Source organism: Malaclemys terrapin, chromosome 9 (genome assembly GCF_027887155.1).
Source record: "Malaclemys terrapin pileata isolate rMalTer1 chromosome 9, rMalTer1.hap1, whole genome shotgun sequence".
NCBI classification, from domain to species: Eukaryota; Metazoa; Chordata; order Testudines; family Emydidae; genus Malaclemys; species Malaclemys terrapin.
Window position 1 is genome coordinate 30036118 of NC_071513.1, and position 20874 is coordinate 30056991.

The 20874-nt window shown below is 42.1% G+C and overlaps 1 protein-coding gene across 5 annotated transcripts in view; it reads left to right on the forward strand.

Moving 5' to 3' along the window:
- The window catches only part of DACH2 (dachshund family transcription factor 2), a 487625-nt gene that overhangs the window by 338348 nt on the left and 128403 nt on the right, over positions 1-20874 (forward strand). For all 5 annotated transcript variants that reach the window (XM_054038771.1, XM_054038772.1, XM_054038776.1 and 2 more), the window contains one exon: positions 68-199. In XM_054038771.1, the coding sequence (XP_053894746.1) occupies positions 68-199 (132 nt within the window). The remainder of the gene's footprint in view (positions 1-67; positions 200-20874) is intronic.

Sequence of the window (20874 nt, forward strand, 5' to 3'; positions counted from 1 at the left end):
TTTTATTCATATTGTAGAAAAAAATGCTCCATTTTTATTTATTTAGTTATTTATTTACATATGCTAGGTCTAACAGCAGCTGCCATGGCTGAGGCAATGAAGTTACAGAAGATGAAGCTTATGGCAATGAACAGCCTCCATGGAAGTGGAAGCCAAAATGGAACAGAATCAGAGAATGAAGAGCTCAATTCTAATGCAGGTAAATATTGTCTCCTGTATAATCCCCAAGAGGGCTCTGCCTCCTATGGTTTGGGTATTAAAAGCAAAAATGAGAGGCTCTTTGGTATTGTCATGCTGGTGCTATTGTAGTTAGTTATACACCCCCAGAATCAATCACCTCACACACTTCCCAATGTTGCTCATAACAGTAATTTACACTAATTTTTCAGAAATATTGCTTAAGATTGTTACAGTTTATGCAAAAATCACAATCATTATAAATGCCTCTCTAAATACTTTTTATAGTAACAAAAGCCTTCTCTGTTGCCAAAAAATATTGAGTGTAGAGTTTTCCTGTAAATTATGGAAGGTTTCCAATGCAATCCGATTTCTGGAATTCAGGATGAGTCACAATTCATCAGAGAGAGGGAAGGAGGGAGTGGTAAATTACTACCTTAAACTCTGCAGTTCTGCCTTCCAGCACACTAGCCTTCCTATTTACAGCCCAGAGCTATGAATTAGAGACATAGGAGGTGCATGTTATATCATAGATAACTGAAGATATTCTTAAATGAAGACACTGAAACTCACTAGTGAGGTAGTTAAGTTATGAGTGTTATTGAGCATGTCTGCCCTGTATAAATATTCACACAGCACTGAACTAAACTCCCAAAGTTCTGACTCAACAAGCACTGGGCTGAAGATAAAACCTGAGATGGATTCTTTGAAGAAAGTATGTCTTTGGTTATTCTAGAACCCTTGTCAGGAATATAAAGGAAGCATTCAAAGGAAGTATTCCCAAGACACTGCAAGCAACCTAGAATAAGATGAATCCATTTCTGACTCAGGAAAGTAGTGGAGATACTACAGGTCAGATTAGAATGTCTGCTGTCAGAAGGCCATGTTTCTTCAGGCCTATTATTTTCAACAAAAGCTCTCCCCTTCCCATATATTATTTTTTCACTTTAAACTATAATGCAGTTTTTATTTTCATCACTGATGTAAATGGTACTGTATATATTCCATCTGTCTGTACTCAGAACTCTCCTCGACATCAGTGGAAATCACACATGTATCAAAAGAAGATGCATTCTAACAGCATTTATTGCTTGAATGGCATTTAGTGTATATGTGTTGTACCATCAAAATAGTAATTTATTAGACAAATAAGGCAGCAGCTGGGATGTCTTAGGCTCATTTTCTAAAGGAATAATTTTGAACTCATGACAAATTATTCACAAAGCAGAGTTTCTCCAAAAGTAGCATTACCTTTTGCTAACTGAATTGTGTATGCTCATCTGTATTGAAGAAATTGGGCTTTCAACTCATGCATTTAACTCCTCCTATTCCTCCCAGAAAAATCCAGTATGCAGAATATTTACTTCTTGTTCACATTTTTGAATCCATATCAATTAGTGCATACTGAATAATCATTTAAATTTGTGTCCTTCAGATACAGTCTCCACAAATTTCAAACCTAGTTGCATTTGTTAGTTTTCATGAGTATTTATTGTAAAAGGTATGATTGAAAACATAACTGATAAATAACAAATATTTCCTCTCAGCCCTAATGGCTGAGCAGAAATTTTCCCATAGAAAAACCCCATGGCTAGTTTTAAGGATTAGTATAATTACAGTGGTCGCCTTATAAAAATAGTCCAGTTTTACCTTAAATTACACACTAGAAACTATGTTAAAAGAACATTATTCAGGTTGCAAAATCAAGCACTAAGAAGCTAGGAAATGCCAGAGTTAAGACTCCCCGCCTCATTCAGTGCACAGAATTGATGGTGCTCACTGTAATTAGCAGCAATTCTATATTTTGTTTTCTCTTTGTTTAATGTGTGGCCCCAGGCCTTCTTAACTGCACACTGTTCAAATCCTGCTCTGAAGACAGAATTATTCATTTCTTCATGAGGTTTTTTTATGTGCTCATCACTATAGTGTCTGTGTGCTTCACAAAATATTAATTAATTTATTTTCACAAGACCCTGTGAGATGCTTGGGTATTTTCCCCATTTTACAGACAGGGAAGTGAGGCACATAGAGATTAAGGCCCAAAGTATCTACTATTTTAGCTGAGCCCTGATTTTTTGAGTTGTGAGCATTATATAGCTCTTCATCTATTCCAAGCACACCTCTCATTGACTTCAGTTGCAGCTGAGAGTGCTCAGCCCTTCTGTAGATCAGACTGAAGGGTCTAAGTTGGGCATCCAAAAAATGGGGACCACAATTAGTGACCACATGTGAAAAGGTTTGTTTAAGTGTCTTGGCTAGTATCACACAGGAACTCTGTGGCAGAGGCACAGATAGAATTGAGTTCTTCAGGATGACATTCAGCTACCTTAATTATGAGACCATTATTTTTCTTCTTGTAGTCTCCTCCCTTATTCAATATACACTTTTAAACTGCTGCAACAAATGAGGCAGGGGTACTACGAATAACAGCCTTCTTCACTACACATCCTTGATTCATTGCCAGAGTAGGATAGAAAATGTAGTGTGTGATTATATAATTAAACACTGTATCATATTGCATGCACCCAAGAGGGCTGAATTAAGATTGTACAGGCAACTTTAATTCTGATATTTCTTAACTTTTGAGTGCTTGACTTTGCGACCTTAATGTCTTTTTAATGTAGAGTTTTGTGTGTGTAATTTCCTAGTTTTGTAAAAAAAAAAACCAAAAAACAGTAATTTCCGGCAAATTAGTTGAAACAATAGTAAAGAATAAAATTGTCAGACACCTAGAAGAACATAAATTGTTGGGCAAAAGTCAACATGGTTTCTGTAAAGGGAAACCGTGTTTTACTAATCTATTAGAGTTCTTTGAAGGGGTCAACAAACATGTGGACCAGGGGGTTCCAGTGGACATAGTGTACTTATATTTCCAGAAAGCCTTTGACAGTGTCTCTCACCAAAGACTCTTATGTAAATTAAGTTGTCATGGGATAAGAGGGAAGTTACTTTCATGGATTGAGAACTGGTTAAAAGACAGGGAACAAAGAGTAGGAATAAAGTATAAATTCTCAGAATGGCGAGGGGTAATTAGTGGTGTTCCCCAAGGGTCTGTCCTAGGACCAATCCTATTCAACTTATTCATAAATGATCTGGAGAAAGGGGTAAAAAGTGAGGTGGCAAAGTTTGCAGATGATACTAAACTGGTCAAGATAGTTAGGACCAAAGCAGACTGTGAAGAACTTCAGAAAGATCTCACAAAACTAAGTGATTGGGCAACAAAATGGCAAATGAAATTTAATGTGGATAAATGTAAAGTAATGCACATTGGAAAAAATATCCCCAACTATACATACAATATGATGGGGACTAATTTAGCTACAACGAATCAGAAAAAAGATCTTGGTGTCATCGTGGATAGTTTTCTGAAGATGTCCACGCAGTGTGCAGAGGTGGTCAAAAAAGCAAACAGGATGTTAGGAATCATTAAAAGGGGGATAGAGACTAAGACAGAGAATATCTTATTGCCCTTATATAAATCGATGGTACACCCACATCTTGAATACTGCGTACAGATGTGGTCTCCTCATCTCAAAAAAGATATACTGGCACTAGAAAAGGTTCAGAGAAGGACAACTAAAATGATTAGGCGTTTGGAATGGGTCCCATATGAGGAGAGATTAAAGAGGCTAGGACTTTTCAGCTTTGAAAAGAGGAGACTAAGGGGGGATATGATAGAGGTATATAAAATCATGAGTGATGTGGAGAAAGTAGAAAAGGAAAAGTTATTTACTTATTCCCGTAATACAAGAACTAGGGGCCACCAAATGAAATTAATGGGCAGCAGGTTTAAAACAAATAAAAGGAAGTTCTTCACACTGCGCACAGTCAACTTGTGGAACTCCTTGCCTGAGGAGGTTGTGAAGGCTAGGACTATAACAGGGTTTAAAAGAAAACTGGATACATTCATGGAGGTTAAGTCCATTAATGGCTATTAGCCAGGATGGGTAAGGAATGGTGTCCCTAGCCTCTCTTTGTCAGAGGGTGGAGATGGATGGCAGGAGAGAGATCACTTGATCATTACCTGTTAGGTTCACTCCCTCTGGGGCACCTGGCATTGGCCACTGTCGGCAGACAGGATACTGGGCTAGATGGACCTTTGGTGTGACCCAGTACAGCCGTTCTTATGTTCTTCTGTCCCCAATTGGTTTTATTTGCTGGCAGTAGAGGAACTGTCATACTCCAGTATCTCAGGTTCCATTTCAGGCTGTGGAGGAAAGTGTTCTTTAGTGAGTACCGACTCTGCCCATTCTTCCCAAACTTGACCACTTCTACCCCATCCTCTTCAACCTGTCTCAGTCTCCGTCCTGACTCTTTGCCACCACTGGCTCCTTGTCCCACTACTATTCACCTTACCTACCTAGTCCCAATCTTCAGCCTTCAGGCTTCTGATCCCAGTCTCCTTTCCCAGGAAGTCCTATCCTCCCTCAAATCTTCCACCCACTCCCACTCCCAGCTTCATTGCCTACTCAGTCTCATTCCCTGATATGTCTCCCTCAGCCACCATCCCCACCACGTTATCCATCCCCACAGGCCCCAAATCCCAGTCTCTCTCCCTAGTTTTATCATCCAGTGTCCATATCCTTTCCTCCTCTAGATCTTTGTCCCAGTTTCTTTGCCACACCAGTACCAGTTCCCCACCACCACCTGGCTCCGTGTCAGATCTGTCTTCTCCCCTGCCCCACTGATTCCTCCTTACCCTGCCAGTCCCACTCTGCCCCAGCTCCTCATCCTATCTCAGTGTCCTCCCTACCCACTGGCTCACTGTTTCCATCCCTAGTCCCTGTGCCCAGCTACTCCAAGTGTCCATCCCCTGCCAGCCTCCAGTTCTAGACTCTGCCACCCCAAGCTCCTTGTCCCAATCCACTCTCCTGGCTCTCCACCACAACATTAAGATCTGGCTGTTTTCCCCTCTGCATTTGAATTGGGCAACTTCTTCTTCCAAACTGCCTGGGTGCTATCAGGAGTGTCAGGCTTCGTGCCCTCAGTTCCAACAGTCAGCCACACCATAGCTGGACGCAGCTATGGTAGGGAAAGTCTGGCTTCTCCCCTGTAGCCCTGGCTGGAGCATGCTCAGTGACTCTGTAGGAAAGGTACATATGCTGTTCTGTTACACATAAGAGCTGTGAAAGGATGGTGCATACTAAGTTGTCCTGTGCAGATGATGCATGCACAATCTGGTCAGCACTAGGAGGTGTGAGAGGCTTGAGCATGCTCAGTGAGGATGTAATCTTCAGAGATTTTAGCTGTTAAACTCCAGCAAGTCTCTACTGAGCATGTGCAAACTCTGATTTTTCAAAGGCTTATAACTTGACCAATTTGTGGCAGATTTCATGGCAATGGCAAAAAGCTCACGCGTTTCTTGCTCAAAATGGCTCAACTGTTTTGACTGAAAGTTTCCAAAGAAAGTTCAACTTGAGATAGTCACCTGGCATGTGAAATTTCAGCCTGAGCAGTTAGTTTGGCAAAGCTATAAGCAACTGAAAACAGGACCTTACAATGGAACGTGTCAGGCAACCTTAATAATAGGCAGAGCTACCAGCCGTGCATTTGCAATATTTGATATACGTATGATGGGAACACTAGTGAATATTTCAAGTACAGAGTTAACATTATTTTGGTTACCTAATGGTCAGGTTTTCTGGGTGACCATCATGTAAACATTCCCAAAGTATGCTGCGGATACAGTATGTATGAATGAGAGAGTCTTTGTATCATGTGAGATTCTCTGCATTCTGGAACTGATTCAGCACTCATTGAAATAATTGGAAAGATTTCCATTGACTTTTGCTGGAGATTGGGGCTTAGGTACATATGGTGAAAGGATTGCTATTCTTGTCCTTGAATTTATTGCAAATTTCAGTAATACCACTGTGGTTGCATAAAATCCCATCAAATGACAGAGAAAATTAAAAGTGCAAACATTTTATTTATATCTCTAGTCTTATTGGGTAAAGTTGCTCAAGTGCATATTTGCAGGATTGGGCCCTAAAGTTGTTCCATGATGAAAAATAAAATATCCATTGTTAAAACAAAACAAATACAATAAAAATCACAATTTTTATTTTTCTTAATCTCTGTAATAGTCTTATTTGTATAAAGCCTAGCTGATCTTTCACTCTCTGAATGATTACTGTTAAAGGACAGGTTGTACAGAAAATAAGTGTCTATCTCAAGTCAAGAGAAATATGTGTAGGAATATAGAACTTTCCTAGAGGGCACCAGAACGGCAACTACTGATTTTACTGTATAAAGCAACAGACTACTCATCAAACTTTCACCCATTTATGCATGGAAACTCTAAACTGCCTTAAATGATCAGAGTAGGGGCTTAACAGTTGAAAAAAGGTTGGCATTTAGATCAGGAGTTAGTACACACTTTATAACTTTGATTCATTTATGGGTATTGTGAAACTATGAAATCACCTCATAATAATTCTATGTGCATGGGAAGCTTTTTCAAAAGTTTGTTTTCACCTAGACTGTTTGGGTTTAAATGACCACTAAAAAAAAAATGGTGATGCAGAATGAGAAAGAAAATTGGATTCTGAAAGGTTTTTTTTTACTAACAAAGTGGAAAAAAGAAGTCAAAAGCATCTTATGGGAGGAAAAACATTTTATTTTAGGAGACAGACCTACAGTTTTTTTGATTCAAGGTTGTGTTTAATAGCTTCTGTAATGGCCGCAACATGACTCTGCATCTAGATTTCAGCATGAATAACAACCTGTTCGTGTTTCATTTAGCTCCAAATGAGAAATCCTGTCTTTTATTGTTTTAGGAAATTAGTCTATGTACTATTGCTCCTGGAACTTTATAATTAATCACTAAAGGTTATGGCTGTGGAGAATTTGTGGGAAATAGATGCCTGAATGATTATAATTGTAGCTGTCAAATCAAAAATATAGTTATACAGCAGCTGAGGGTTTTTTTTTGTTTCCTTTGGGTTTTTTACTGTAACAAAGAGTTTGAGGGCTACATGTTTACTTGGAAACACAAATTTAGATTTTTTTTATTGCATCTTTCTTCATCTTATTTTCCTCCTCCTCCTCAATTGTTCTATATAGTCTTTGGAGATCACTCAATTTACCAGTCATTTGGGAACTGGTTAGATTCTGAAGAGTTAACATGAGGGGGGAAGGGACAGCTCAGTGGTTTGAGCATTGGCCTGCTAAACCCAGAGTTGTGAGTTCAATCCTTGAGGGGGCCATTTAGGGATCTGGGGCAAAAATCTGTCTGGGGATTGGTCCTGCTTTGAGCAGGGGGTGGGACTTGATAACCTCCTGGGGTCCCTTCCAACTCTGAGATTCTATGACTAATGCTCCACAGACTGTTTGGTAATAGGTGCAGTGTAAGTGGCATGGCCTTTCCTATTCCTCCCACTCCAGTGAATGAATAAGAGCAAGAGTTCAAATCTCACAGCTGAAGCTAGTTATGTCAGCTGAGTGCAGATTGCCACAGCCAAGCCAAAAGACCAATTTTGCTGTCCTACAGAAACAAGGCAAACAATATAAAACTTCTCTGGTTGCACAAAAGTGGTTATAAAATTATATATTTGATCATCATACAGTCCTAATATTAGGCTGATATGGATTATGGAAAACTAACATATCATTGACTATGGGAACCTGAAACTGATTTGAATCATGCTAGTTTTCACAGTGAAACTGAAGTTCTTTGCTACAGGTGATCAAGAGCTAAAGTATATGGGACAGTAGATTAAGTGGAAAATATGAATGATAGGGTGCAAAAATACAGTACAGCTGGCATTATTCTGTTATCCTTTAAGAATACTATGTACCACAGTGGCATAATCAAGAAGTATCAGTGTAGAGTATCAGTGACAGTACCTATTTGTACAAACCACTATGCAAAGGATAAACTAGTTGTTTTCCTTTTGATGGCTTTTGGAGTTAACATGCATACATGCTTTTTTTGCTTTCCCAGGAGTGATATCAAACAGTACTAAGTGTTTCCAATGGTATTTCCTTAGGAAGTCCAAATGTTACTCTGAATGTACATTCTGTTGTTGCTTAATTTCCAGAGAACAAAATAAATTAGGTAAGCAGAAAACTGAAAATTCTCCCCCCATATTCCCTCCACATACCTTTTGGCATTTGAGGAGTCAGAGATAGGTGTGTTGGGGGGGGAGAAGTGTTTCCTTTTTTCCTTTTTTTTGCAGTACCTGCCATGCAGGTTTCTCATAAATGCAAACATCCTTCACAATCTGTTTAAAAAACCACAAATACATCACTCAGAGGAATATTTAAGGAACCATCAGGAGGGAAAAAACTCATTGGTTTAATGGAATGCTGTCAAGGAAAATCAGCATCACAAACGACACAGGGGCAGAATTGATATTTTTGCACTGACATGTTAAAAGAAAATCCCATGCATTATTTAGAAAACCCAGAAATCTGTCAGCTGTATGATTGCCGAGTTAGCAGAAGCAGGAGGATGCTGCTCAAGTTGAAAAGAAATGCGTAGGCACAGATCCATATTGTAACCTTTCATGTTCTACACCTACCATGAATACCCAGCTATTACACGGTCAGCATTTTTAGGCTTTCTCTTTTAAATTTTCAAGTGCTTGAAAAGTCAAAAGAGGTAGGTCTTTTATTCTAAAAAGCAGGATGCCTAAGCTGTTATTTTATTGTAAGAGTAAAGATGACAAGACCAAAGAACAGAATTTGTTTTTATCTTTTTGAATGCCATGCAGGTTTCATGAAGTCAGTTCTTTTCTGTTGTTAAATCAGGTATTTTTTACACATTCATATTATATGAACAAAGTCTTTATTTCAAAGGGGATAATTTTCTTTAAAAAAATAATGAATATTTTTGAGATTGTTTTCTATGACCAATCAGATATTGTATTGGTATTTTTAGGATCAGTTGTAAAGAGAACCAGGTATGAATTTCATTTATATTAATTATCCTTAAGTCTAAAATAACTTGTGTATAGTCTTGAAATAAGAGAGTCTAATCTACTTCTCTACACCATCTTACCCAAATGATACCTTTGTTTGACTCCTGACACCCTAGATCAGTGGTTTTCAAGCTGGGGGTTGCGACCTGGTACTGGGTCACGGAATGTAAGGCACTGGGTGGCTCTGGTCAGCACTGCTGACTGGGTCATTAAAAGTCCCATCGGTGGTGCTGCGCGGCTAAGGCAGGTTAGTGCCTACCTGTTCCGACACCGTGCTGTGCCCCGGAAGCGGCCAGCAGCAGCTCTGGCTCTTAGGCGGGGGAGTTCTGCGCACTGCCCCTGCCCCAAGCACCGGCTCCACACTCCCACTGGTCAGTTGCCAGCCAGTGGGAGCTGGGAGGGGCTGTGCCTGCAGGTGAAAGCTGCGTGGAGCTGCTTGTGTGCCTCCACCTAGGAGCTGGACCTGCTGCTGACCGATTCTGGAGTGCAGCACAGTCCGCAGTGCCAAGACAGGTGGGAAGCCTGCCTCTGCACCCTGACTACACTGCTGACTTGGAGCCGCCAGAGGGAAGCCCATGACCCAATCCCCTACCCCAGCCCTGAGCCCCCCCCTCCAAGCCCAGAGCCCCTTCCTGCACTCCAAACCCCTCATCCCTGGCCCCACCCTAGAGCCGGCACCCCCAGTCCAGAGCCTTGACCCTCTCCCGCACCTCAACCCCCAGCCCTGAGCCCCCACCTTAACCTGGAGCCCCCTCCTGTATCCCAAACCCCTCATCCCCAGAAATGGTCTGAGGTAAACAGGATGAAGTTTAACAAAGACAAATGCAAAGTGCTCCACTTAGGAAGGAAAAATCAGTTTCACACATACAGAATGGGAAGAGACTGTCTAGGAAGGAGTACAGCAGAAAGGGATCTAGGGGTTATAGTGGACCACAAGCTAAATATGAGTCAACAGTGTGATGCTGTTGCAAAAAAAGCAAACATGATTCTGGGATGTATTAACAGGTGTGTTGTGAGCAAGACACGAGAAGTCATTCTTCTGCTCTACTCTGCTCTGGTTAGGCCTCAGCTGGAGTATTGTGTCCAGTTCTGGGCACCGCATTTCAAGAAAGATGTGTAGAAACTGGAGAGGGTCCAGAGAAGAGCAACAAGAATGATTAAAGTCTTGAGAACATGACCTATGAAGGAAGGCTGAAAGAATTGGGTTTATTTAGTTTGGAAAAGAGAAGACTGAGAGGGGACATGATAGCAGTTTTCAGGTATCTAAAAGGGTGTCATAAGGAGGAGGGAGGAAACTTGTTCACCTTAGCCTCTAAGGATAGAACAAGAAGCAATGGGCTTAAACTGCAGCAAGGGAGGTCTAGGTTGGACATTAGGAAAAAGTTCCTAACTGTCAGGGTGGTTAAACACTGGAATAAATTGCCTAGGGAGATTGTGGAATCTCTATCTCTGGAGATATTTAAGAGTAGGTTAGATAAATGTCTATCAGGGATGGTCTAGACAGTATTTGGTCCTGCCATGCGGACAGGGGACTGGACTCGTTGACTTCTTGAGGTCCCTTCCAGTCCTAGAATCTATGAAAAAATCCCCAGCCCCACCCCAGAGCCTGCACCCCCAGCCCAGACCCCTGATCCCCTCCCACACCCCAACTCCCTCTCCCAGCCCAGATCCCCCTCCCATACCCTGAACCCCTCATTCCTGGCCCCAGCCCACTGCCCTTACGCCTGCCCCCTCAACCCTCTGCCCCAGCCCTGAGTCCCTCCAACACCCCAAACGCCTCATCCCCAGCTCCATTGGGTCACGGGTATCAACAATTTTCTTCAACTGGGTCAATAGAAAAAAAGTTTGAAAACCACTTCCCTAGATCTCAAATTATGTTCTGCTGACTTCCACACTCCTTCAACTTACTTAAAATAAATGCATTAAACCTTTCTCCTAACAAATTGGAACATGTATGCTGATTAATCAGAAACCAAAACTTGCATTGGTTTCAATGGCTGGTGAGGATATTTGCTTTTGTATACTCCAAACTGCTGGTAGAAGATAAAAAGCTTTGCACTGAGGCACACTTAAGCAATGGCTAGAGAAATTGACCAAATGTAAATATCAGATTGTCAGTTGGTTGGGTTTTCAAATGACTGACCCAACAATCCACAGCCTCCTAACAAAGGCAGACCAATTATGAGAACAGGCAGTTAAAAAATAAGTTGCCACTTTATAGAGGCATTTTGGATGCACCATCTTGTCCAAGCCTCCCGCTGAAGTTCTGCCCTATGGATCAGGATCACATGATGGAGGGGAGCGAGCATCAGGGGCAGCTGCTAAGCCTGGCGCCCTTTAGTGGTGCTGCCTTTGATTACTATAGAGATCATACAGCAGCTTTAGAGGGAGTGTGCTCACTTGAGGGAGGGAGAGAGACAGCAGGTAGAGTGGACATTTCAGGGAGAAGTTTTATTCCTTATAGGGATGACAGCTATGGCTATGATATGTAATAATGTTATGCATGATACTATGTAACAGTTTTATGAACATTGTATGTGTCCTGGCCAGTGAGGGGAACTGATTATATACTGGGGGTAGTGGAAAGTTTGTTTTATGCCTAAAATACTCAAATTCAGTGGATTCTGGGTATGAAGGTGACACAGTGGCTTCCCAGGCTAAGAACACCGAAGCATATACTTGAAAGACAGCAGGGCAAGCTGTTAGCCTCAAGAATCGTGACTCCGGTTTCGAACAAGTTGCAAGCTAGGAGTATGGAGATCAGAAGAATATTGAAGAGTTTGAAAAGCATTTTTCAGGGTAGAAAAAGAGTGTGTGTGGGGTGGTGTCGCTGGTCAGAAACTGTCTTGGGAGACAGGCTGAACAAGAGAGAAATACTCTATGCAGAGAGTCTAAGAAGCTGGGCCTTTCCAGAGCCAGGGAATTGTAAGCTTTAGGGAAAAGCTAGATATGCCTACAGTCTGTATTATTGTTTTTATATGTTTCCCCTGAAATGCTTTTGTTCTGAATAAATAATACATTGCTTTAATGGGGCTGTCTGATCACTGATGACTACTGTTATTGCCCCAGAGGGAACAGAATTGCAGGGTCTAGATATAAGTCAGACCCGCTGAGGTAAGTCACAGTTGATGCCCAGTGGACTGCAACCAGGCCCTTGTCTGAGAGTAAGAGAAATACATGATTCAATCCCAAGAGACAGGTAATGGCCCCAGGCTTGAGACCTAAACAGGGGTATACTAGGAGAGACCAGGAAGGGTCAGAGGTATAGTTTGCCCTGTAACTGTGACAGAAGGAATTGTGAAAGTGGGGAGCAGAACTTTTTGGGGAGTGAGGAATAGCTCAGAAGTGGGAGAACTGGAGGATGTTGAGGAAGGAAGAACAGAGTTTTTAGAAGAACTTGCTGGGAAAACAGGGGAATGAGAATTTGAGAGGAAGGAAAAATGAGGGAGTGCCTGGCAGATTGATCATCCTCCTGGAGGATCTACTAACAAATGTGGGTTCCAGTAAAAGGAACAGGTTTTTTGTATTGTATTCAATTTGTGATCCTGCATAATAGGCATTTATATCGCTGGCTTCATTGGTGTTCTCAGTCAGCCTGTGAGAGCCCAGCCCTATATGTGAAAACTTGAAACCTCATGTCTAGCTTGCAAGGTGCAAATATATTTATTTATTTTGCAAATAGGTTTATTCTCAGAAAAAATATCAGTGGCCAGATTTTGCTCCATTCCCCCATTGATTTATATCAGTGTAGCTATGAACGGAATTTGGCCCTAAGAATTTAACAAGTGTGTAATCTGTAAAGCTGTGAAACATTACAGTGTTTTTATCCCTTTAGTCAACTCTGAACTATTTTGTGTGTCCATTAAAGCCCCAGTTCAGCAAGGTACTTAAGCACATGCCTATCTTCAAGCATGTGAGTAGATTTCTTGTTTTTAGTGGTAGTACTCTCGTTGTTAAAATTAGGCATGTGTTTAACTACTGTGCTGAATCAGGGCCTAAAATATCGTTGGCACATCTTGTAATTCATAAGGTAATAGTATCTGACTAGATAACTATTCTGTATTTGGACCCACAGAGAAACAACTTCAAACAATATAAATAACTGACACTATAATTTTAAAAATAACAAAGGAGATACAATTATGGACAAGGGTAAAACTGAAATTCTATTATACTGCAACTATTCTACAGCATCCCTTTCTTGTAAAGGAGAAAAAAAGCCCAAAGTTTCTGTTTGTTGGTTCTCATTTCACACATGCTAAAAATTATGTATATATCAACAGTTAACTAAAATAGATAACTTGGTATGTGTCTCAACATTTAGGCAGCAAAATGTTGAGACTACTTGTGACAGACTTTTGGCAAGAAAAGTTGTCACTAAATAATATTTAAGCATGTTTGTGTGCATACTTTATTCAACTGGCAGTTCTAGGGGTATATTTTTCCACTGACGCATTACAATTAATGGTAGCTGAATGCACGCATTCAGGAGGGAGAATATATGCCTCTTAGTTTGTATTTCAGCCATTTAGACATATTGCATAATCTATTCACTTGATTTATCTAGTCTGACTTGGATTCTAAGAATCTATACTCATTTTTAATAGCAGATAATATTTTTTTTCCATCAAGATAAAATTACTTACAAGTAATCTTATGTTTTCATACCTACATTCTGCTGGAACAAATTTAGTTTAAATAAGCAAAAAATGTTTATTTAAAAAGAACCCTGAACCCAAGTAAAATACCTTTAGGCATGTCTGGGTTCTTGCTATATTTTCGATCAGAACTAAATGGAGCACAAGATAGACCAATGACAAAATGCAAATAGTATGGTTTAAACTGTTCAGAATTGAGAGCTTTCACATGTCTGTCACCTTTCCGATCCTTTACAAATTTATAATCTCAGAGTGCAGAGGTCTAAATCTTCAAAGCTTGAAAAACAGAGGTGCAGCATGAACTAATCTTCATTTTTTTCCCCTATCTTCTTACAGCAGCACTAATGGAAATGTATTTTGTTTAATGACTCTGAAATCCTGTTTGTAATTAGATGTGGGAATTGGTCTTACTTTGTAACAGATGATACTGGAATAATAATATGAGAGATGCTACGCTGAGACCACTATCCTCCTAAATCTATATCATTTTTCATTTTATTGACAGGAAATGTGTTCAAGGAACAAAGAGATTGATTTTTAAAAGTAGGAAAATAATATCTAATAAAACCGCCCAATCAAAATATTTTAGCATTACTTTAAATATATTATAAGAATACAGTAATGTTTTCATTTATTTTTAATTTTAGTAAACAACCTTTTATAATTGTTGCCTTACCAGTGATATGATCTCTGAATTAATGCACCAAAAAGGTAGGAAACTTTAATTAATGACAGCGTGTATACAATTAAAATGCATATAATATTTCAGAAGATTGTTCAAAATAATTAATTTTGTCTGTTAAAACAGTTTTATAGTTGCAAATGAAGTAGTTAAGAGTGGCATAGTACAAGGGAATGTAGGCTAACTCAAAGAGCCACCCCTTCAGAACATTAGTCTTCTTACTAGTTTTTGATGTCATAAATCATACTGGCCACTGTAGATTCAAGGCAACATTTTTTCCTTGTTTATAATTTTCATATCTGGTAATAATAACAAATATTAGTGTTCGGTACAAACCTGCCAAAGGAAAGCAGGTTGTCCAAAATTGTAACTCATTAAGTCTAGTCTCTCTCCCCAAGACACATGTGTAATTCCCATGGCATCAAGAGGAGAATACAGAGGACCAAATTCAGTACTTGCCCTAATATAAATCTAGTCATCATGGCAAATGAAAAGAATATAGGTCATACCTTAAATGACAGAATTTGCCCCTGTTTACTTTCAGTGTAGTGACATTGAAAGCAAAGAGACTGCACAGGGAGTAGGTCAAATAAAGAAAGAATAGGCTCTAATTGCTTAAGACTTAATAATATATATTTTACATCTGTACCCACACTTACTAATAGTGGCATATAATAATATGTAGTCCTAGGATGTGGACTGGCTTTGGGAGATTTTAAACAGAATGTTATTCCTTTTGTGTGCAGCTGTGTATTTTTGAAGAGTTAACTAAGATATGCTTTATAATACACCTCTACCCCAATATAACACGACCCGATATAACACGAATTCAGATATAATGCGTTAAAGCAGCGCTCCGGGGGACGGGGCTGCGCGCTGCGGCAGATCAAAGCAAGTTCAATATAACGCGCTTTCACCTGTAACACGGTAAGATTTTTTGGCTCCCAAGGACAGCGTTATATCGGGGTAAAGATGTAAATTGCAAATTATCTGGAAAAAACATGTTTAGTGTTACATCTATGAAAGAAAATTACAAATTCTGGGGAAAACGTTAAGAGTGGTACTCTTCTTTTTCTGGCTATGATGGAAGAAGGACAGGAGTCACTGGATGTGGTTTAATTAGGGTACAACTTTATTCCTCCCTTTATTCCTCCCATTTATTCCTAAATGTCATGTTATTCCAACTTTATTCCTCCCTCCCGTTTCCACTTGTTTAGAGAATACCCCCTTTAAATCCTTTACCAGTCCATTTTATCTGATCAATGTATCCCTTCCCTGTGGAATACCTGCACTGGACATCTGCCCCATGCATACAAACTGAGTTGTGACATCATAGTCTAACCTCCGTTTCATGTTTGTCCCAACTAAGACCCCAACCTGCTGTGGAGAAGGTGAAAAATCCCCAGCTCACCTTGGCCAACCTGGTGATAAAGAAAAAAATTCCCTCACAGCCCCCGAGAAAGGAGTGACTATTGTAATGCCCACAGTGGATCATAACAAAGCCTGGTATCTAACTACTTTCACTGGTCGGAGGGTGTGTTGCTTCACCTGGCCCAGGTAAAAGAGGGCTTTTCCTGCACCAATGTGGACCTAAAGAGCCCTCTCTTCTCGTCACCCAGTGAACTGGGGATTAATCAGCGTTCCCACACTACCCTGGTCTGAAGCTGCCGCACGAGTCTCTCTATAACTGTCTTGTCTTTAAAGAGGCCAGACACCTTTTCCTACAAGCCAGACTATGGTCCCCACAGCTTAAGGTGGTGAGATCATTTTTCTCACATGTGTCATATCAACTACCCATAACATTGGGAGTGTCCTAAATGGCAGAGATCATCAACTAAATCCCATTAATTATGGATCCAAAATTACTAAGTAACTTGCCTGTTTCTTCCAAGTGACTTATGAAACTTCCATAATACTGCCATTGATGAAGACGATTATTTATATTGCTTCCCCTATGACAATGACTGCTTTTTAATAGAGGTTATTGTAAGCACCACTAATTAGGGATTGGAACGTAGGTTTGAGTGAGCTCACAGTTATGGAAAGAATATCCTATTAAATCTTAAGTAACTTAGTTTGTTTCTGTAACATCTGGTCTAACTATCAGATGACAACATCATACAATGCATCTGTCTGTATACTAAAAGGTATCTATGCTCATAATACAATAAAGGTTTTAGAAGGCTGCCCTCCCTCCTCCCCCCCGCCTTTCTTCTCTTTACATATTATTATTATTTACATAAAACCCACTAAAGACTTCTTTAATTAAAAAAAATTAATTGATGCTGCATTGTCTGTCTGTCTTAAACCCTCCAAATAAATTTAGGCTTGAATATCTGGTCAGACCCTCCAGCCAATTAAGTCATAGACTTTTTCTTCTTTGATTGATTTCACATGTCCATTCCCACATAGGTATTTGCATGCCCTGAGCACAGTTGCCAGAAATTTTTCCCTAGCAGTATCCGTAGAGTTGGCTCTAGCACTCTCTGGTGCCATGCGCACATGACGCTGGTAAAAAGGGCCCTGCCGACCCTGTTCTCCTTCAGTTCCTTCTTACTGCCTATGATGGTTGGCTGGAATCCTTCATTGCTTAGGCAGTTCTCTCCTAGTGTTTTTGTCATACCAGTTTTAGTCTAAATAGTTGTTGTAGTTAGTAGTTAAAGTAGTTTTTAGTAGTTTGAGGCTTTAGAAAGCTCAGATGCTCCGTACTTAACTTGCAGGGTTGTCCACCTTCCCAGTGCCAGGGCATACCTCGATCTCTGGGTTTCAAGCTCTGTGCTGCCTGCGGTAAGCCTGTGCCCCGATCAACCTCCACTCGAGCTGTCCCAAATGCCTGAGGAAAGGTCATAGGAAAGACCGCTGCCAAATCTGCAAGGACTTCAGGCCCCGGACTAAGAAGGACTGAGAGGCCTGGCTGAAGGTCCTCCTCATGGAAGACCAGCTTCGGAGCCACTCTCGGACTCAGCATCAAGCACCTCAGCTTCGGTTTGGAGTACTCCTCCATCGAGCCGGGACTCTTGGCACCGATCTAAGTGTTTAAGAAGATGCACTGCAAGCACCAAGAGAAGACCAGGTCTCCAATGCCGAAATTGAAGGGAGACAGGGAAAAAGCGAGAACCACGCCGGACCAATCATCTCCCCCAGCACCACAACATCAGCCACAACAAGCTCCTCGGACACCTACAAAGGAACATCCCAGAGTAGATGATGCACCAGCTAGTTCATGGTGCCATTAACTTCTGAGGCATTCGCAGCGGCCAGGGACCTTCTTACCCTACCGGTACCGGGATCCCCAGAGGGTCAAGACTCGGCACCACCGGTGCCACTGAGCAGCAGGGAGCCACTCCCTGAACTTCACTCAGTGCCACAACTGCTGTCTAGGGGAAAGGCCACATTTTCAGCCACAGGATTGCCTCATTTTCCATCTCCGGCACCGAGCGTCCTGTTCTCTGCACCAGAGCTCAGAGTCTTCGTCAGACTCGGAGGTCGGGTATTATTCCCCTCCTCAACATAGCTGACATCACAGCTCTCTGGGCCATTCATACCATACCACAGCTCCGTCTTCCATGGTACTGCCAGACGCATAGCCACAGGGTCCATGGGGTCCACCGATGATACAGTGTAATAGCGCCCCCGGCACCGCGCAGGGAGGCTCCGTATCCAGACTCCGGTATCGAGCATGGTACGAAGGAAGCCCATAGTTTCCCGGTGGATGCTGAGGAACCTATGGAAGCTCCACAGCCTGTCCTAGCCTCCTAGCCTCCTCATCCTCCTCTTCAGATGAGGCACTAGTGTCACCAGCAGTCTTCCCTCTGCAGGACAACCACAAGGCGTAACACGGGACTTGTTAAAATGGGTAGCCTCAAACTTGAGTATCCAAATAGAGGCGGTCAAGAAGGTTGTGCATGGCCTCCTGGACATCTTATCACCCACGGGACCCTCTAGAGTGGCCCTACCTCTGCATGATGCCATCGTGGAACTGATGAAGGTTCTGTGTTAAACCCCTGCCTCTCTCCCTCTGTTACCAAAGCGCACAGAGCACAAGTATCTTGTACTGGCCAAGGAGTATGGATTTCTTTTTTCTCACCCTCCCTCCCCAAGGATCCCTGGTTGTTGCGGCTGCCAATTAGAGGGACTGCCAGGGACAGATGGTTCCTATGCCTAAAGCAAAAGAACCAAAGAAACTGGACCTATTCAGATGGAAGGCATATTCCTCAGGGAGCCTTCAACTCTGCATAGCGAACCAGCAAGCCTTGCTGATCATTATGATTTTATATGATGGAGTCCATGATGAAATTCAAGACCTTCTCCCATAGGACGCCAGGCAGGAGTTTTCCTCCCTTGTTAAGGAAGGGAAAACTGTGGCTTGTGTCTCTCTGCAGACGGCTCTGGATGCTGCTGATACTGCGGCCAGATAATGGCCACTGCAGTGACAATGCAAAGGAGTTCATGGTGGCGGTCCTCAGGGCTACAAATGATTCAGGACCTCCTTTTTGAGAGAACATCGTTCTTTTCAGAGCAAACGGATGGCATGCTGTATGCCTCAAGGACTCAAAAGCAACCTTAAAATCCCTGGGACTTTACATGCTGGCAGGATCAAGAAAGCAGTACAGAACACAACAGACAGGCCACTACTTCTATCAACCTCCTAGGCAGGATCAACATAGAGGAAAAATAGACACAGACCTCCTCCCCTGTCCTCATCGACGGGTCCCACTCAACCCAGACCCAGACACTTGGGATTGTCAAAACACATGTTTTGACAAGATGCTCGAGATCTGCATGGCTGTTTCCCCTGCATCGGATCCAGCTACCCCCTTATTTTCCAACTGCCTTTCCTGATTCTTGGATGCCTGGACTCAGATCACATAGGACCACTGGGTCTTCAACACAATAGAACTGGGTTACACCATCCCATTTCTATCTACCCCTCCTTGCCACCCATTCTCCCCTTCAGGGATCCTTCTCACAAGCATCTGTTGGAACAAGAAGTCCAATCCCTCCTTCGGATGGAAGAAGAAGAGGTTCCAGTTCACATGAAAGGCAGGGTTTTTTTACTCTTGTTACTTCCTAATCCGAAAAGCAAAGGGTAGGCTCAGACCCATTTTAGACCTGTGCCATCTCAACCAGTTCCGCATGGTCTCCTTGGCCTCCATCATCCCCTCTCTGGATCCAGGGGACTGGTATGCCACCCTCGATCTAAAGGATACTTACTTCCACATCTCAATCTTCCATGGCCACAGATGCTTCCTAAGGTTTATAATGAACCAAGCACATTACCAGTTCACGTTGCTTCTGTGCAGCCTGTCAGCTGCCCCACAAGTCTTCACCAAATGTATGGCAGTGGTAGCAGCTTTTCTCAGAAAAAAGGAAATCCATGTCTTTCCATATCTACATGACTGGTTAATCAAGGGCCACTCCAGAACTCAGATGGAAGCTGACATCCATCTCGTTTAATCGACACTCAACGCATCGGACCTTCTGCTGAACGCTCAGAAGTCCACCCTTATCCCAGTCCAAAGGATAGAGTTTATTGGTGCAGTTTTTGACTCCATGCAAGTGAGAGCTCTACTCCCAGATGACCAGTTCAGCTCAATTACAGCCCTGATAAGGTCCTTACAAGCTCATCCAATTATGACCGTGCAACAGTGTCTGAGTTTCCTGGGCCTCACGGCATCATGCAGACATGTAGTGCAACATGCAAGGCTATGTCTCAGACCTCTCCAAGTGTGGCCAGCCACAGTATATTCCCCCACTTGCCATCTCCTACACTCAGTGTGCACAGTTTCAACCCACATCCTCAACTCAGGGACTGGTGGCTAGACAGCCACATGGTATGGGCAGAGGTACTCTTCTCAAGTCCTCAACTGTCCCTTTCTCTAGTATCCGATGCATAAGTCCTCAGCAGGGGAGCACACCTGGGTCTCTCAGGACCCATGGCCTTTGGTCCCAAGAAGAACTCACCCTCCATATCAATATCAGGGAGCTCAGGACAGTGCATCTAGCCTACCAGTGTTTCTTCCTCACATGGACAGCAGGACTGTCTTGATTCTCACGGACAATATGACAGCTATGTTCTGCATAAACAGACCTGGAGGCGTACATTCTTCCCTCCTGTGCCAAGAAGCAATCCACCTCAGGGAACTCTGCATCGCTCAGTCCATCAATCTAGTGGCATCGTTCCTCCCAGCAACCAGCTAGCAGATCACCTCAGCAGGTTCTTCTCCTCTCATTACAAGTGGTCTCTCTGACCAGACACTGTGAGGGACAACAGTGGGGGTCTTCCCTCATAGACCTGTTCACCACCCTCATCAACAGGAAATGTCATCAGCTCTGCTCCCTATGAGGCCACAGCCTGGGCTCCCTCACACAGGTGTTCCTGTTGCCATGACCAGTCACCTTTTCTATGCCTTTCCTACTATTCCATTGATTC